Here is a 17,304-nt window from a genome sequence, read left to right as displayed (position 1 = left end):
CTCCATCTGAGACAAGTCAACAACAGTAGTCTGAAGAGGAGTCAGAGGAGGAAGGTGCCGGGGCGGATGAGGAGGAGCAAGAAGAGCATGCTTTAAACCTTTCTGGGATCCCTGGTGTTGTCCGTGGATGGGGGAGGAGAACAAGGATGACATTATCCTGGATGATGAGCTGGAGCCAGGCCACTAAACCGATTCCAGTTTAGTGCAAATGGGGGCCTTCGTGCTCCAGTGTTTTAAGGGGGGACCCCCGTATAAAAAGCATAAAGGGCAAGGACCAGTACTGGGTGGCAACATACTTAGACCCCCGGTACAAACAAAAAATGATGGAATTGTTTCCACCATCACAGAGGGCGGTCAGAACGCAGCACTTCCAGGCCTTGCTTCGAGAAATGCTGCATTCTGATTTTGCGTTCGCTGGCAGAGGAATTTCCACTCACAGAGAAACCAACCCAACAGCGGCTGCAAGAAGAGGGCATTTTGAAGATGTGTTGGTCACTTTAGATATGAGATCATTCTTTCAGCCGACCCATCGACAGCTGTACTCCGGATCCAGCATCAGGGAACGCCTAGATCGACAGGTGTCCGACTACATCTGGTTAACGGCCAATGTGGATGCTCTGAGGAGTGATGAACCCCTGGACTACTGGGTGGGCAGGCTTGACCTCTGGCCAGAGCTTGCACAATTTGCAATGGAACTGTTGGCTTGCCCCCCTGTCCAGTGTCCTGTCTGAAAGGACGTTCAGCGCAGCAGGGGGGATCGTGACCGATAAGCGCACTCGCCTAGCTCATGACAGTGTTGACTACCTCACATTTATAAAAATGAATGAGGCATGGATCTCATAGGAATTCAACACATGTGACCAGTAGACCATGTTTGATTAAAATTCCTCATGACAGGCCACAAATGCCTGCCAGACCGCCATCCACCCACAACAATTCCTGGTCCTTGTCTTCGGTAAATACTGCGGCATAAAAGGCATTTCATGTCCATTGAATGTCTAATTTTTGGGGCCTTTCATGGCCGACAATTATTTTTCCTGTCAATGCCTAATGTACCACCAGCCACAGAATACAACGTTCTTAGCTGTCAGGTAAACGCATGTGGGCTCATTTTTGGGGCCTGGAATGGGCGACACTTACTTCTGTATCCTGTGAATGCCTAATGTACCTTCAGCCACAGAATACAACGTTCTTAGCCAGTGGCGGCCGGTCGATAGGGGGCGCAGGGGCGCCCCCCCAACCAGCATCTTCAAAGAAAAAAAAATTACCATTTAAAGCCCCCTAGGGGCGCTGGACCTATTGCTGGCTATGGTGGGGGAGGGGTTTGGCATCCCACGTGCTGATAGCAGAGGCGCCGATTTGAAGCCTTCTGGGTGTCATCGGGGTGCAGAGCAATGCGCCCGACACTCCCCAATTCTACACTTGTAGTCCTCTGATTGGTCCAGACTCCAGCCTGGACCAATCATTCAGGATATCCCGGCTGACGTCGTCGTGGGGGAGGTGCATGCGTCCCAGTTCCTGCCCACCGTCAGAGCGAGGAGGAGCAGCGCGTGGTCAAGACGTCTCACAGAGTCACAGTCGAGTCAGCCAGCCCAGGAGAGCAGGTAAGTGATTGAAGCCGCTGCCTCAGTGCCTTGTGCATCCTCAGAACTGGGTACTAGGGCTTTGGTTGCTATGGGTTACTGCATCGTCAGCACTGGATGCTAGGGCTTTGGTTGCTAAGGGTTACCGCATCCTCAGCACTGATCTTTTACATTTGTGAATGCATGTATAGATGTACATATATAGGTATGTGTGCATTTTTACTCCTACATACAACGCTGGAATGAATCTGCTGGAATGCTGAGTGGCGTGCAACCCCCCCGTGTGTTTTAATAGCATGCAGCACAATGTATTGTAATGTCAGGCTGCACACAGCCATGCATAATGTATATACCCACAAGGCGCTATATGAGATAATGATGATGGGTGTATAAGACAATGATGAGGATGATGATGATGATGATGATGAAGGGTGTATTATATGGAGATGATGATGATGATGGGTGTATAATACAATGATGAGGATGATCCTATTTTCAATATCCTATGTGTATGCCGTATCTATATCTTGGCATGGCATGATGAGAAATCTCCAATCACCCCCCCCCCCAATTCTGTGTATAAAGTATCTTATGTATATATGTAACCTATATATATATATATATATATATTCTAGATAGAGTGGTTAGATGTACACATTGTATTTAATATATATATATTTTATTATTATTTTTTGATTCATCCTTTTATCCTGCTGATCTCATGTAGCCTCTTTGCAGCTCCTTCCTCTCTACATACACTCCAGCAATGACTCAATGACATTTCTTGAGGTGTGGTTAAAGGAGAGCTAAAGGTAGTTTTTTTGTTTTTTTTTTAGGGTAGGGGATAATTATTACCCCCGTAAGATATTTTTTGTGATCTGTGTCCAATTGGGGAGATTTCTCTTTGATTCCTGCCTCAAAGCCAATCAGGAAGTGGGAGGGAATCCTCGGTTGTCACCAGGAGTAATGTTTATATTATCAACAATCTCTATCAGTTTCCATGTGCTGCTGCACCTTTGTCTTGCTTTTGTTTACACAGCAATACCACTTCTCCTGAGTCCTGATCATTGGCATATAGTCAGTACAACATGTCACTGTATAATGACCACTGTAAAAATCATTAAGTAGTCAAAAAAAATTATAAGGTTCATTTGTTGGATATTCTCATTGTGTGTACGAGGCTTCAGGGTGGCGTGCAAAAAGCCTTCAAACCTCCTAGCCTTACTATCATAACTCTTGATGAAATAGACACTTGTATAGAGCAGTGCCATACCGATCTCTCTTTTAAACATTCCCATATTGTCATTTGACTCCTAGGTACTGATCATTGTGGAAGCGAGGCAAATTTGTTAACCATGAAAGAAAATTCAGTTTTATCTTTAAAACAAAACCCCTTCACAAGGCGTTCAGATGAAGAGAAAATGAAGATAAAGGAGCTTGGACCAGATCGGCCCAACTTGGAAATTAAGCAACAGTCAAGTGATCGTGGTCGAGCTTACACTCGGTGCTTTTCCACCACTTGTTATGAGAGACGGAGTTGGCTAGCTGGATGCAATGTGAGTCATGCCTTCTATTGTTTTCCCTGTTTGCTGTTTCAAAGTCCTGGAACTGAAACGTTGTGGACAACAACAGGGGTTTGCGACTTAAAGCATCTCACTGAAAAGTGCAAGCAGCATGAAAGTAGCCGAAGCCATCATGACAATGCTATGAGGCTCCAGTTTTTTGGGAGGCATAGCATTGCTGAACAGCTAGATGAAGGCTATGGGAGTGACATTAGAAGGCACAATGAGGAAGTCTCCAAAAATCGACACATCCTGTCTAGAATTATAGACTGTGTGAAATTCTGTGGTGCATTTGAACTGGCTTTGCATGACGAGAGTGAGACTTCAGATAATCCTGGGATATTCCGTGGCTTGGTCGATTTTGTTGCTTCTTTTGATGGAGTTTTGAAAGAGCACCTCGAGAACGCCACTGTGTTTAAGGGAACTTCGAAAACCGTGCAGAACGAGCTATTGGACTGTATGTTGTCTGTTGTGAAAGAACACATTATCCAAGAAGCACGAAACAGCGATTTTCTGTCAATCCAGGCCGACGAGACCACTGATATTGCCACACAGTGCCAACTTGTGCTTGTGCTGCGCTACATTGATGCCAAAAGCAACGTACAAGAGAGGTTTTTTGAGTTTATTTCTCTGCATTCAACTACAGCTGATTCCATTGCTACAGCACTACAAGAGCGTCTTGCTGTCATCCTTCCAGAAGATCAGAAGAGTAAACTCATCTGCCAAGCCTATGATGGAGCTAGTGTGATGAGGGGTGCCACTGCAGGTGTTCAGAGGAAGATACAAGATGTTTACCCAAATGCCCATTACATCCACTGCTATGCACATCAGCTTAATCTAATAATTCAGCAGGCCACTTCTCGCATATCCAAAGTAAGACATTTTTTTTCTAACCTTGGAGGGTTTGCCAGCTTTTTTTCAAGATCACCTAAGTGCACAGATGTTCTTGATAAAGTAGTTGCCCATAGACTACCAACATCAAGCAGCGTCAGATGGAACTTCCACAGCCGTGCCGTCAATACAGTGTTTGAGCACAGAGAGGACCTCATTCGCTGTTTTAAAACAATACAGGATTCAGGTGACTTTGACCTAACTACCACCAGAGAGGCAAGAGGCTTTGCCATGCTGCTGGAGGATCAGGATTTTAGATTTTTTCTGACCCTTTTCCACAACATCATGCCACATGTGGACTTCCTCTATGCCAAACTCCAGCGGAAGGACATAGATTCAGTCCACATTAAGGGGAGCATCCAGCAGTTCCAGCAGGTCATACAGAAGATCAGGTAGCAGCTTTATTCATCCTTTTCCTTGTTGTTTTTTGTTGTTGTTGTTGTTTCAATTATTATTACTTCTTCTACATTTTTCAGAGATTCTCTCCATTACCTGGTTGGCCAAATCAGTGAAGGTGGTTCTCAACCGAAGAGGTGGTGCTCGCTTGATCCAGAAGCCCATAAACTTATTGCAACCGAGGTTAGTTTTTATTTGTAGAAAGTATTTGTTTTTTTTTTTTTGATAGCTCCCTCTTTTAGATGTGAAGATTGGAAAGAAAAATATTTTTCTTACAATAAAAATTATGTGATCTATAAGAATTTGTTGTTTGTTTTTTCCTCTAGTGGACAACATTGGTATTACAGCCTTCATAGCTCCCAGACCATCAGAAATGCATACAACTTATAAAAATGTACTTAGAATGTCCTGTTCATGTGTATGGAGTTCTTAGAAATTCTGGATTCAATAACACTGAAAATTATATTCCTTTATAATAACTTAAAACTGAACATTTTAACAAGTGCTTTTTGAAATCATAATTTCTTAGCATCCCATACAAATGCCCAAGGCATTCTGAGTACGTATGTTAAGCTTCATGCATTTCTGATGCTCAGGGAGCTAACGCATGACATTGACATTTTGTCACCAGTACATCATTTTTGTTTTTATCATTCTCGATAGGTCTGTGATACCATCCTCCTACACACCATGGAGCGCTTCTCCTTCACAAACCACCTGGTTAGTGCCACCCTGCTTCAAGCAAACAAGTTTGAACAGTATGCAAGGGAATTTCCAAAGGAGGCCCTGAGCACAACTGTGAAGACCTATCCTGTACTCGATGGGAGTAAGTTAAGAACAGAGCTTAGTCTCATCTACTCCAAGGAGGAATTTCGAACCTGCCATGGTGCTGTGGACCTATTCCAGCTGCTTGTGGAGAACAATCTTAAAGAAGTCTTTGGAGAGACTGTCACTCTCCTGAAGATTCTCATCACCACACCCATGACCACAGCAGAGGCTGAGAGGTGCTTCTCAACCCTGAAAAGAATAAAAACTTTTCTGAGGAACACCATGACCCAGGAGAGGTTGAATGCATTGGCCATGCTGTCAATGGAAAAGAGACTGGTGACAGAAATTACAGATTTCAACCAGAAGGTGATAGAAAAATTTGCATGCCAAAAGGAAAGAAGAGCAAAATTTCTTTTCAAATAGTACCTGGTGACTTTTTGTGGTTTGGTTTTCTTGTTTCAGGTTTGTGAATTTTGTTAATAAAATGTTGAAAGCAATCCAATTGTCATTTTTCTTCCCTTTTCCTTCCAGTTCACAATTTTGTGCCGGTCTATCACATAAAATACATTTACGTTTTTGGTTGGAAGATAACATGACAAAATGTGGATTATTTCAAGGGGTGACTATGGATACTTTTTCAAGGCACTGTTCCTTGATTACTGAAGGCCCCTTTCACACTTGTGTGACGTCAAAGTCACACAATTTTTTACCGCAAATCAATACCTATTACATTTTTCTTTTTGCGCCCCCCAAAAATTTTGAGCACCAGATGCCACTGATCTGCTTTATCATACAGCGATCTATATTGATTGTATTGTGTGGGGGTGCAGTGCACGATCTTTTTCCCCGGAGGGAGAGATAGGAGTTTACTGTAGGGCCAGGCTGGAGAGATTGCTTGTAGGGAAAACATAGGATAGGAACAATCTGCTTTAATCAGACAGCGATCTACATTGATTGTATTGTGTGGGGGTGCAGTGCACAATCTTTATGCCCTGATCTGAGCCAAGTGAGGAGGAGAAAGGAGAAAAAAAAAACTTTTATCAGTGTGTTAGGTGGGCGGTGCTGCACATTTCATGCAACCTCAGTGCATATGTGTGTGCTTAATCTGCATTTTAAAAAGAAAAAACATTTTTTCCTTCATATTTTGCTTTGACATACAGTCTTTAGACAGACATTGCTTTTCTAACCTGCTCTTCAAAAAGCACCAATGTGAGCGGAAAATAAATCTTTTTCAGTATTTAGGGTAAAAAAATTATTTTTCAGTTTTTTTTCATTCAAATCTTTTTTTTTTTTTTATTCAATAGCGGAATAGAACAACAACAGTATCCAACCTGTTAGGCGTGCGGCGTGTAGCGGGCATTTCCTGCAAGCTCAGTGCATATGTGTCTGCTTAATCTGCAATTTAAAAAGAAAAAAATCTTTTTTCCTTCATACTGTATTTTACTGTGACTTACAGCGTTTAGACAGACACTGCATTTCAAATCTGCTTTTCAACAAGCACCAATTAAGGGGACAATTATTTTTTAGTTTTTCATTCATACGTTACAGTGACATACACCCATTGCATACTGTTGTATTGCACCTTGCAATAAAAAACAACTATTTAGGGGCAAAAAAAGTTAATTGAGGCCCTGTCTGCATATGTTAAAGTGAGATACACCCATTGCATACTGTTGTATTGCGCCTTGCAATAAAAAAAAAAAAAAACATATTTAGGGGCAAAAAAAGTTGATTGCGGCCCTGTCTGCATATTTTACAGTGAGATACACCCATTGCATACTGTTGTATTGCGCCTTGCAATAAAAAAAACTATTTAGGGGACAAAAGAGTTTATTGCGGCCCTGTCCGCATATGTTACAGTGAGATACACCCATTGCATGCTGTTGTATTGCGCATTGCAATAAAAAAAACATTTAGGGGACAGAAAGATATTAAATTGCGGCCTAGTCTGTATCTGTACGTGTGAGATACACTCGTTGTATACTGTTGTTCTAGTCCGCTATTCAATAAACACCCATTTAGGGAAAAATATTAAATTGCGGCCTAGTCTGTATATGTACGTGTGAGATACACCCGCTGTATACTGTTGTTCTAGTCCGCTATTCAATAAACATCCATTTAGGGGAAAAATATTAAATTGCTGCATAGTCTGTATCTGTACGTGTGAGATACACCCGTTGTATACTGTTGTTCTATTCCGCTATTCAATAAACACCCATTTAGGGAAAAAATATTACATTGCGGCTTAGTCTGCATATGTTACAGTGAGATACACCCATTGGATACTGTTGTTCTATTCCGCTATTCAATAAACACCCATTTAGGGAAAAAATATTACATTGCGGCCTAGTCTGCATATGTTACAGTGCAACAAGGCACACAGGTCTCGCATGGAGGCCCAGTTACTGGTGGTGAAGTGGTGCTGTTCCGCAGAGTGACTCACGCGTGTGTGCTGCAGCTGAAACTCCACTATGGCCTGCTGCTGCTCGCACAGTCTGGCCAGCATGTGCAAGGTGGAGTTCCACCTTGTGGGCACCTCACATATGAGGCGGTGAGCGGGAAGGCCGAGGTTACGCTGCAGCGATGACAGGCGAGCAGCAGCAGGGTGAGAATGCCGAAAGTGCGCACAGACGGCCCGCACTTTCTGCAGCAGCTCTGACATATCGGGGTAATTTCTAAGGAACCTCTGCACCACCAAATTCAGCACATGCGCCAGGCAAGGGATGTGTGTCAAACCGGCTAGGCCCAGAGCTGCTACGAGAATTTCGCCCGTTATCGCACTTATATGCTGTGGACAGAGAAGAACTCCTGGAACTCTTCTGGCCTTAGCTCAGTGAGATAGAGTTTGGAAGACTAATGTCATAGACAGGTTGGCAAAATGTTTAGGGCTTTAGAAAGGGCCTCCAATGGCTGTCAATGTGGTGCCTTCTCCACTCTCCATCTCACTAATAAAATCCCAATGGATGACTCTCTATGAACTGATCACATTCCAATCACCGATCATCTAATCATTGGTAAAAAAGAAGACTCGGCACAGAATATTGTACGAAGCGTTTTTATTGGACAAGATCAGAATAAGCGATTACCACACAGTAAATGATATGAATAAAATAAAGCTTAAATCTTTTATAATAGAATTAACAAATGTGTCAAATGTATTAATAATCATACATTGGTTGGACCAATAAAAAGCCAGCTACTTCAATAAATCAAAAAGGAGCAACAACATGAAGCAACCAATAAAAAAGGTTCACCAATGGAAGATAAATCCTGATTGGCTGCTGTGGGTTAATGCATGTTACAGTGATCTTTTTCCATCCAGTAGGTTAGATCTATATACATATTTATAAGTAGAACACAAAAAGAATAAAGCATTTCCCGTTAGGTCCTCATGATAAGCCATGGATTGTCATGATTGCCCACTTGTTGCCTTGTGTATTGCCCATCTATTGCCTCATGTATTGTCATGAATGATCACCTGTTGCCTCATGCATTGCCATAATTGTCCATCTCTTGCCCCCTATAATGTAATGATTGCCCACTGCTATATAACATTTCCAAAAAAAAAAAAAAAAAAAAAACATTTTTTTAAAAAATCTAATTTTGTTTAACATTTTAGGCCAATTTGTTTTCTGCTACATATTTTTAGTTAAAAAAAAATCGCAATAAGCGTATTTTAATTGGTTTTCACAAACGTTTTTGCGTCTACTAACTACGGGAAAGATTTATGTCATTTTTATTGTTTTTTTTTTTTTTTTCCTTACTAATAATGACGGCGATCTGCGAATTTTAGTGGGACTGCAACATTGCGGTGGACAGATCGGACCCCTAACTGACACTTTTGGGGGGGACCGGTGACATTACTACAGTAGTCAGTGCTAAAAATATGCACTGTCACTGTACTAATGGCACTGGCAGGGAAGGGGTTAACCCTGTGGGTGATTAAAGGGGTTAAATGTGTACCTAGGTGGGTGATTCTAACTGTGAGGGGGCGTGGCTTGTGAAATGACCATAGAGACCTGCGATCCTATATGGAAGGCGCTCTATTGGTACTGATACCCTGATGGTACTAGTATCTTTTCAGGTTAGGGGCAGGTATCCAGTCGGTGCTTTAGGGGCAGTTAGAGATTGGCAGCAGTCACACAAATCGCTCTGTTAATGTCCACAAAAGTTATTTAAAGGGCTGCAATTTTTTTGGTATTGCTGTGCAGTGCACTATATAGGGCCGGGGGCCTCAATAGGCGGACTCCGGGCCGCCTCCGGACCCACACGGACTTAAATCTGGACCGCCGAAGCGGTCTGCTTCCTTCTGTCATCAGCGGGGGGGGCAGAATGGAGAGGATAGGGAGGATCGGAGTGGCTTTGTCTTACACTGGCAGCGCTGCATGATTACAAAAAGCCGAGTTCTTCTGCTTACTCGACGGAGAGGATGTCCTACAATGTCCCGCCTCCTGGGCCGGCTCTTACCTATGATAGACATAACACTGGTGACGTCTATCATAGGAGCCGGTGTCCAGAAGGTGGGACTTTGTAGGACATCCTCTCCGCCGGGTAAGCAGAAGAACTTGGCTTTTTGTAATCATGCAGCGCTGCCAGTGTAAGACACAGCCACTCCGATCCTCTCCATTCTGCCCCCCCCCGCTGACTTGACTTTTTAAAATCATGCGGTGCTCTAATCCGCACTGGTCACTCTTCATTAATGGAGGCACACTGGTCACTCTGCATTAATGGGGGCATGGGCCACTGGTTGCTCTGCATTAATGGGGGCACGCACACTGGTCGCTCTGCATTAATGGGGGTACGCACACTGGTCGCTCTGCATTAATGGGGGCACGCACACTGGTCAATCTGCATTAATGGGGGCACGCACACTGGTCGCTCTGCATTAATGGGGGCACGCACACTGGTCAATCTGAATTAATGGGGGCACGTACTCTGGTCGCTCTGCATTAACGGGGGTACGCACACTGGTCAATCTGCATTAATGGGGGCACGCACACTGGTTGCTCTGCATTAATGGGGGCACGCACACTGGTCGCTCTGCATTCATTGGGGCACGCACACTGGTTAATCTGCATTAATGGGGGCACGCACAATGGTCGCTCTGCATTAATGGGGGCACGCACACTGGTCGCTCTGCATTAATGGGGGCACGCACACTGGTCAATCTGAATTAATGGGGGCACGTACTCTGGTCGCTCTGCATTAACGGGGGTACGCACACTGGTCAATCTGCATTAATGGGGGCACGCACACTGGTTGCTCTGCATTAATGGGGGCACGCACACTGGTCGCTCTGCATTCATTGGGGCACGCACACTGGTTAATCTGCATTAATGGGGGCACGCACAATGGTCGCTCTGCATTAATGGGGGCACGCACACTGGTCGCTCTGCATTAATGGGGGCACGCACAATGGTCGCTCTGCATTAATGGGGGCACGCACACTGGTCGCTCTGCATTAATGGGGGCACGCACACTGGTCAATCTGCATTAATGGGGGCACGCACACTGGTCAATCTGCATTAATGGGGGCACCCACAATGGTCGCTCTGCATTAATGGGGGCACGCACGCTGGTCGCTCTGCATTGGATGGGGGTAAGTTTTGGGGAATGCCTTTTTTTGTTGTTGGCGTTCTGTATTTGGAATTTGACGGTCACTTTTCCGGACCTCGGACTGAATGGAAAATTTGTGAGTGGACCTTTCAAGTTTACATTTGAGTACCCCTGATATAGGGGGTGGGGGGAGGGGGCTAATCCACAGTATAATATACTTTGTAGAAAGCATATTATAGTGGATTAGTAGTATTATTGTGCACTGTGCAGCATTGTGACAGGTGTGGTGACTGAGCGTTGCTGCAGCAATACTACAAACAGTGCCAAACTCACTGGCCAATTTTTTGAACAACTGGTGTGATAAACCAGTGGCCCCCCAATACCACATATTGAAGTGGGGTGTTATCTGAGTATACTTTCATAAGTGTATTTGTGTCCTACAACAATATTGCCTCTTTTGCTGTGTTAACTCTGATATACACAGTGCCAAACTCCCTGGCCAATTTTTTTGAACAACTGGTGTGATAGACCAGTGGCCCCCCAATACCACATATTGATTTGGGGTGTTATTTAACAGGGTACTTTTATAAGAGTGTATTTTAGTCCTGCAAAAATGTGGCCTCTTTTGCTGTGTTAACTGTGCTACACACAGTGACAACAGTTACTGACCAATTATTTGTAGAACTGGTGTGATAAAACTGTAGCCCCCCCAATACCACAGTTTGAAGTGAGGTGTTATTTAACAGTATACTTTTCTAAGATTGTATTTTAGTCTTGCAAAAATGTGGCCTCTTTTTCTGTGTTAACTGTGCTACACACAGTGACAACAGTTACTGGTCAATTATTTGTAGAACTGGTGTGATAAACCTGTGGCCACCCAATACCACAGATTGAAGCGGGGTGTTATATACCTTTTTCCAGATATACTGCGATTCTCTAGAGACTTTTGTCACAGGGTAATTAAAAAACATGACAGGCAGAGGAAGAGGCAGACACTTACGCAGGGGTGGTAGGGGTAGGGCAGGAGCAGTAGGCCGGAACCAAAGTGTGAAGTTTCAACTGCCGCGTGCAATTACGTCAAAGGAGGCACCAGACTTGGTTGAGTGGCTCACTCAGCCTTCCTCTTCTGCACCCTCCTCATCCTCTCTATCTGCACCCTCTTCACTCTCTGCTGTGTGCACCCCCAAATACACCACACAAACACCACCACCACATACCCTCCAATTGAGTCACTGGAATTATTTTCCGATCCATCACAAGACGTTTGCGATGCGCAGCCATTGTTGGCATCGGATAAGGAAGAAGAGGTAGCAACTAGCCTGTGTATCCTTCTACCACCCCCACCCCCGCCATCATATATTACACCATGTGTAATATCAATATCTGATATAGATATCAGATATTACAGCCGCATATTGCAACCAAGATTTAGATGGGACTCGTTTAGCTGCAAAACTGGAACTGTTTATTGAACAAGAATACAGGCTTTTTATACACTACACACTCAGGTGAGGCTGATCACATTATCATATGCAAACACAACTGTATACAGAAATATAACTAACACTATAACAATTAAGTTAATTAGCAACCTGGATAAATCGGGGATCTTATTCCAGGTCAGACTTGCCGGCATCGAGCTCACGAAGTACAATACACATTATTACAAGTGTAAACACACCCCCAATAGTTTGCTAGCAGACAATAGGTGTGTTAATTAGCACAATTAAGAATACAAACAGTGATCTCCCTCCTCCTCAGACTAGTAGGCAACAGACTATAACAGGAGACCTACTTACAATAAACACATTATGGCAGCTCCCGTAGACGTCCAACGACGAAACGTGCGTAGGGCGGAACCTAACGTCAACGTCACTTCCGGTCCACAGCTCGCCGAGGGTGGAACGCGGAAGCTTCTCCGGCGCTGTCTGCACCTGTCTGACACGATCTGCTGCATCCGTTGCTAAAGCGCGAGTTACTACTAGCCTTTTGCAAACTCCCTATTGTATGCCACACTAAGAGGTTCGTTTTTCTCCTTTGCACTCAGATGGGATCCATCGGTCCGTAAGGAAGGATTGGGGACAGGTCTGAGAGTTTTTTTCATACCCTATATGTTTTCCATGAATATTATCTGGCTACAGGGTAAGTGCGACCTCTAGTGGTCATATTGGAGGAACATGATACAAAAAGGTATGGAATAGTATTTTCACTGCTTTTACTACTACTGACCACCATATCAATTATCGATTTCCACTATCTATCTATTGGGAATTATTTTACTACACTATTTATTTATACCATACCTTGCCACTTATACATTTATATTTATACTTATTTTTACTCGATTTGTGGCTGAAGTTTGCTATCACCTATATTCAGCCAGTGATTTGTAATCTTTCACAGGTATAATATCTGCACATTTTTATATCTGCACTATATATTATGCACTAAGCACTTTTTCCTCTATCCCATTCACATTCTGCACATACTCCAGGTAGCGCTGTTTCCAACTTCTTCCCCCCACATTACATTATGGCAGGGTACCCCAGTGGTTTGAGTGGATTACATTACCATCTAAAGTAATTGCTAGTTTGAGGCATAGAGGCCTCAAATATGGAACCTCCAGTTCCCAGAGTCTGTGTGTTTTGGGGAGACATGAACATGAATCAGAAACAAGACCACTCCACCAATCCCCCAGGCATACACCTTCCAAAAAGCATGTCCCAGCTAGGTCTGTCACAGTGACATAATTGCCCATGTAAAGCTACCCCAGTGAAGGCAACTTAAAGATAGTGTACCCCTATGGTTGCCCTGACCCTGCAAATCTTCCTACCCCTCTGACACACTGGGTTCAGACATTTCTTACTGTACCACAATGATGGCCCTAACCCTGCAAGTCTCCCGACCCTCTGACACACTGGGTTCAGACATTTCTTACTGTACCCCAATGGTGGCCCTGACCCTGCAAGTCTCCCGACCCCTCTGATACCCTGGGTTTAGACATTTCTTACTGTACCCCAATAGTTGTCCTAACCCTGCAAGTCTCCTGACCCCTCTGACACCCTGTGTTCAGACATTTCTTACTGTACCCCAATGGTTGCCCTGACTCTGCAAGTCCCCTGACCCCTCTGATACACTGGGTTCAGACATTTCTTACTGTAACCCAATGGTTGCCCTGACCCTGCAAGTCCCCTGACCTCTCTGACACTCTGGGTTCAGACATTTCTTACTGTATTCCAATGGTGGCCCTGACCCTGCAAGTCTCTCAACCTTTCTGACACTCTGGGTTTGGACATTTCTTACTGTACCCCAATGGCTGCCCTGACCCTGCAAGTCTCCCAACCCCTCTGACACCCTGGGTTCAGACATTTCTTACTGTAGCCCAATGGTTGCCCTGACCCTGCACGTCTTCCAACTTCTCTAAAACCCTGGGTTCAGACATTTCTTACTGTAGCCCAATGGTTGCCCTGACCCTGCACGTCTTCCAACTTCTCTAAAACCCTGGGTTCAGACATTTCTTACTGTACCCCAATGGCTGCCCTGACCCTGCAAGTCTCCCAACCCCTCTGAAACCATGGGTTCAGACATTTCTTACTGTATTCCAATGGTGGCCCTGACCCTGCAGGTTTCCAGACCTGACACCCTGGGTTCAGACATTTCTTACAGTACCCCAATGGTTGCCCTGACCCTGCAAGTCTCCTGACCCTCTTGTCACCCTGGGTTCAGACATTTCTTACTATACCTCAAAGTTTGCCCTGACCCTGCAAGTTTCCCAACCCCTCTGACACACTGGGTTCATACATTTCTTACAGTGCCCCAATGATCGCCCTGACCCTGCAAATCTCGTGACCCCTCTGACATTCTGGGTTCAGACATTTCTTACTGTACCCCCTAGTTGTCCTGACTCTACAAGTCTCCCGACCCCTCTGACACCCTGGGTTCAGACTTTTCTTACTGTACCCCTGTTGTGCGTTATACATTCGAGAATATTATTCTGAATGAAGTACGAGTTCTTTTTAATCGATTAATTTCTTTTTAACAGCATATACCAATCTTAGTGAACACAGACTACAGTAGAGATTATATATATATATATTTATTCATAAGACATGTATTCACAATAAATAGATATGGGTGACACAAAAATAAAATCTCACATAAAATACAAACCTAATGATAACACTAGTTGAATCGGTTTGGCTCAGCAATACAAATCAAAGGACAGGATTACTTTTTCCCCAGAAGGAGTAAAAACCATATATCAAGAGTTCTATATATCAGACAAAGTTGTCTGTGAATTGTGTAGCCAACAGTCACTCCGCTGCAGTTGGAGTGAGAACAGACTATGCAAAACGTGAGACTAATTCGCTAATATGTCGCTAAACCAAGAATGGAAAAATGTAATAAAAACTAAAATAATGTTTAGAGAAAAATCTACAATGGTTGTTACAACTGGGAAGGTAATCTAAATATCCTGAGCATACGAAATATAGCATACAAGGAAACAAAAATCAAAGAATCAATAATGCATAATTACCACTCCAAAATGGCTGCTGGCTAAAAATGGTCATTTACCAGAGTCCTAAAATGGCTGCCTTTCCCAAAATGGTGGCTGGTTAGGGAGGAGCTTGCGTCCTTAAGGTTTTTCAGAGTTTCAGGTATAGAATGAAGGTGAAGTAAGATGGAGTATGATGAGTGTGTATGGGTGGATGTGTGTGTCTCTATGTCTCGTCTGGGTTCCTTTATATATTGTATAGGACAAAAAGGCCATAAAAATTACAATGAGCGGAACCCAGAAGGTGGAACTTCTTTCCATTGGTTGGGGTCAATAACCATTAACTGGTTGAGTAATTATGCAATACCTCTACTAACCACCATGTATGTCAGGGAGCAAAAATCTTTGTTAGAAGTTACTACATTAATTTATAGTAATAAAAAAAAAATGAGATTCTGTCCATATTCTCACTGTGCCGGCATGGCCACCTGATATTTCTGTAATATCTCTTTGAAAGGTTCAGTTCTGGTAATGCCATTTCATGAATATGCATATTAATATCATATATATATATATACAGGGAGTGCAGAATTATTAGGCAAATGAGTATTTTTGAGGATTAATTTTATTATTGAACAACAACCATGTTCTCAATGAACCCAAAAAACCCATTAATATCAAAGCTGACTATTTTTGGAAGTAGTTTTTAGTTTGTTTTTAGTTTTAGCTATTTTAGGGGGATATCTGTGTGTGCAGGTGACTATTACTGTGCATAATTATTAGGCAACTTAACAAAAATCAAATATACAGTATACCCATTTCAATTATTTATTTTTACCAGTGAAACTAATATAACATCTCAACATTCACAAATATACATTTCTGACATTCAAAAACAAAACAAAAACAAATCAGTGACCAATATAGCCACCTTTCTTTGCAAGGACACTCAAAAGCCTGCCATCCATGGATTCTGTCAGTGTTTTGATCTGTTCACCATCAACATTGCGTGCAGCAGCAACCACAGCCTCCCAGACACTGTTCAGAGAGGTGTACTGTTTTCCCTCCTTGTAAATCTCACATTTGATGATGGACCACAGGTTCTCAATGGGGTTCAGATCAGGTGAACAAGGAGGCCATGTCATTAGCTTTTCTTCTTTTATACCATTTCTTGCCAGCCACGCTGTGGAGTATTTGGACGCGTGTGATGGAGCATTGTCCTGCATGAAAATCATGTTTTTCTTGAAGGATGCAGACTTCTTCCTGTACCACTGCTAGAAGAAGGTGTCTTCCAGAAACTGGCAGTAGGACTGGGAGTTGAGCTTGACTCCATCCTCAACCCGAAAAGGCCCCACAAGCTCATCTTTGATGATACCAGCCCAAACCAGTACTCCACCTCCACCTTGCTGGCGTCTGAGTCGTACTGGAGCTCTCTGCCCTTTACCAATCCAGCCACGGGCCCATCCATCTGGCCCATCAAGACTCACTCTCATTTCATCAGTCCATAAAACCTTTGAAAAATCAGTCTTGAGATATTTCTTGGCCCAGTCTTGACGTTTCAGCTTGTGTGTCTTGTTCAGTGGTGGTCGTCTTTCAGCCTTTCTTACCTTGGCCATGTCTCTGAGTATTGCACACCTTGTGCTTTTGGGCACTCCAGTGATGTTGCAGCTCTGAAATATGGCCAAACTGGTGGCAAGTGGCATCTTGGCAGCTGCACGCTTGACTTTTCTCAGTTCATGGGCTGTTATTTTGCGCCTTGGTTTTTCCACACGCTTCTTGCGACCCTGTTGACTATTTTGAATGAAATGCTTGATTGTTCGATGATCACGCTTCAGAAGCTTTGCAATTTTAAGAGTGCTGCATCCCTCTGCAAGATATCTCACTATTTTTGACTTTTCTGAGCCTGTCAAGTCCTTCTTTTGACCCATTTTGCCCAAGGAAAGGAAGTTGCCTAATAATTATGCACACCTGATATAGGGTGTTGATGTCATTAGACCACACCCCTTCTCATTACAGAGATGCACATCACCTAATATGCTTAATTGGTAGTAGG

The 17,304-nt window shown here is 43.5% G+C and overlaps 4 protein-coding genes across 4 annotated transcripts in view; 3 read left to right on the top strand and 1 right to left on the bottom strand.

Annotated features, from left to right (window-relative positions):
* LOC309550687 (uncharacterized protein) overlaps positions 1-17,304 on the top strand; it is a 411,684-nt gene that overhangs the window by 194,514 nt on the left and 199,866 nt on the right. The window lies entirely within an intron of this gene.
* Positions 1-17,304, top strand: part of LOC309549786 (uncharacterized protein) — a 304,712-nt gene that overhangs the window by 195,874 nt on the left and 91,534 nt on the right. The gene's annotated exons all lie outside the window — the stretch shown is intronic.
* Positions 1-17,304, bottom strand: part of LOC309550695 (uncharacterized protein) — a gene marked incomplete at its 3' end in the record, with an annotated part of 321,308 nt that overhangs the window by 271,243 nt on the left and 32,761 nt on the right.
* On the top strand, positions 1,505-5,680 carry LOC309549789 (zinc finger MYM-type protein 1-like; the record flags this gene model as incomplete). The annotated part of the gene is made up of 5 exons (XM_082250295.1): positions 1,505-1,604; positions 2,901-4,428; positions 4,513-4,615; positions 5,096-5,566; positions 5,663-5,680. The coding sequence occupies 5 exons, from the start codon at positions 1,505-1,507 to the stop codon at positions 5,678-5,680; spliced, it is 2,220 nt and encodes a 739-aa protein (XP_082106421.1).

The sequence above is a fragment of the Pelophylax lessonae genome, assembly GCF_965119305.1.
Source record: "Pelophylax lessonae genome assembly, chromosome: 3".
NCBI lineage: Eukaryota > Metazoa > Chordata > Amphibia > Anura > Ranidae > Pelophylax > Pelophylax lessonae.
This window is presented reverse-complemented; position numbering and strand designations above follow the sequence as displayed.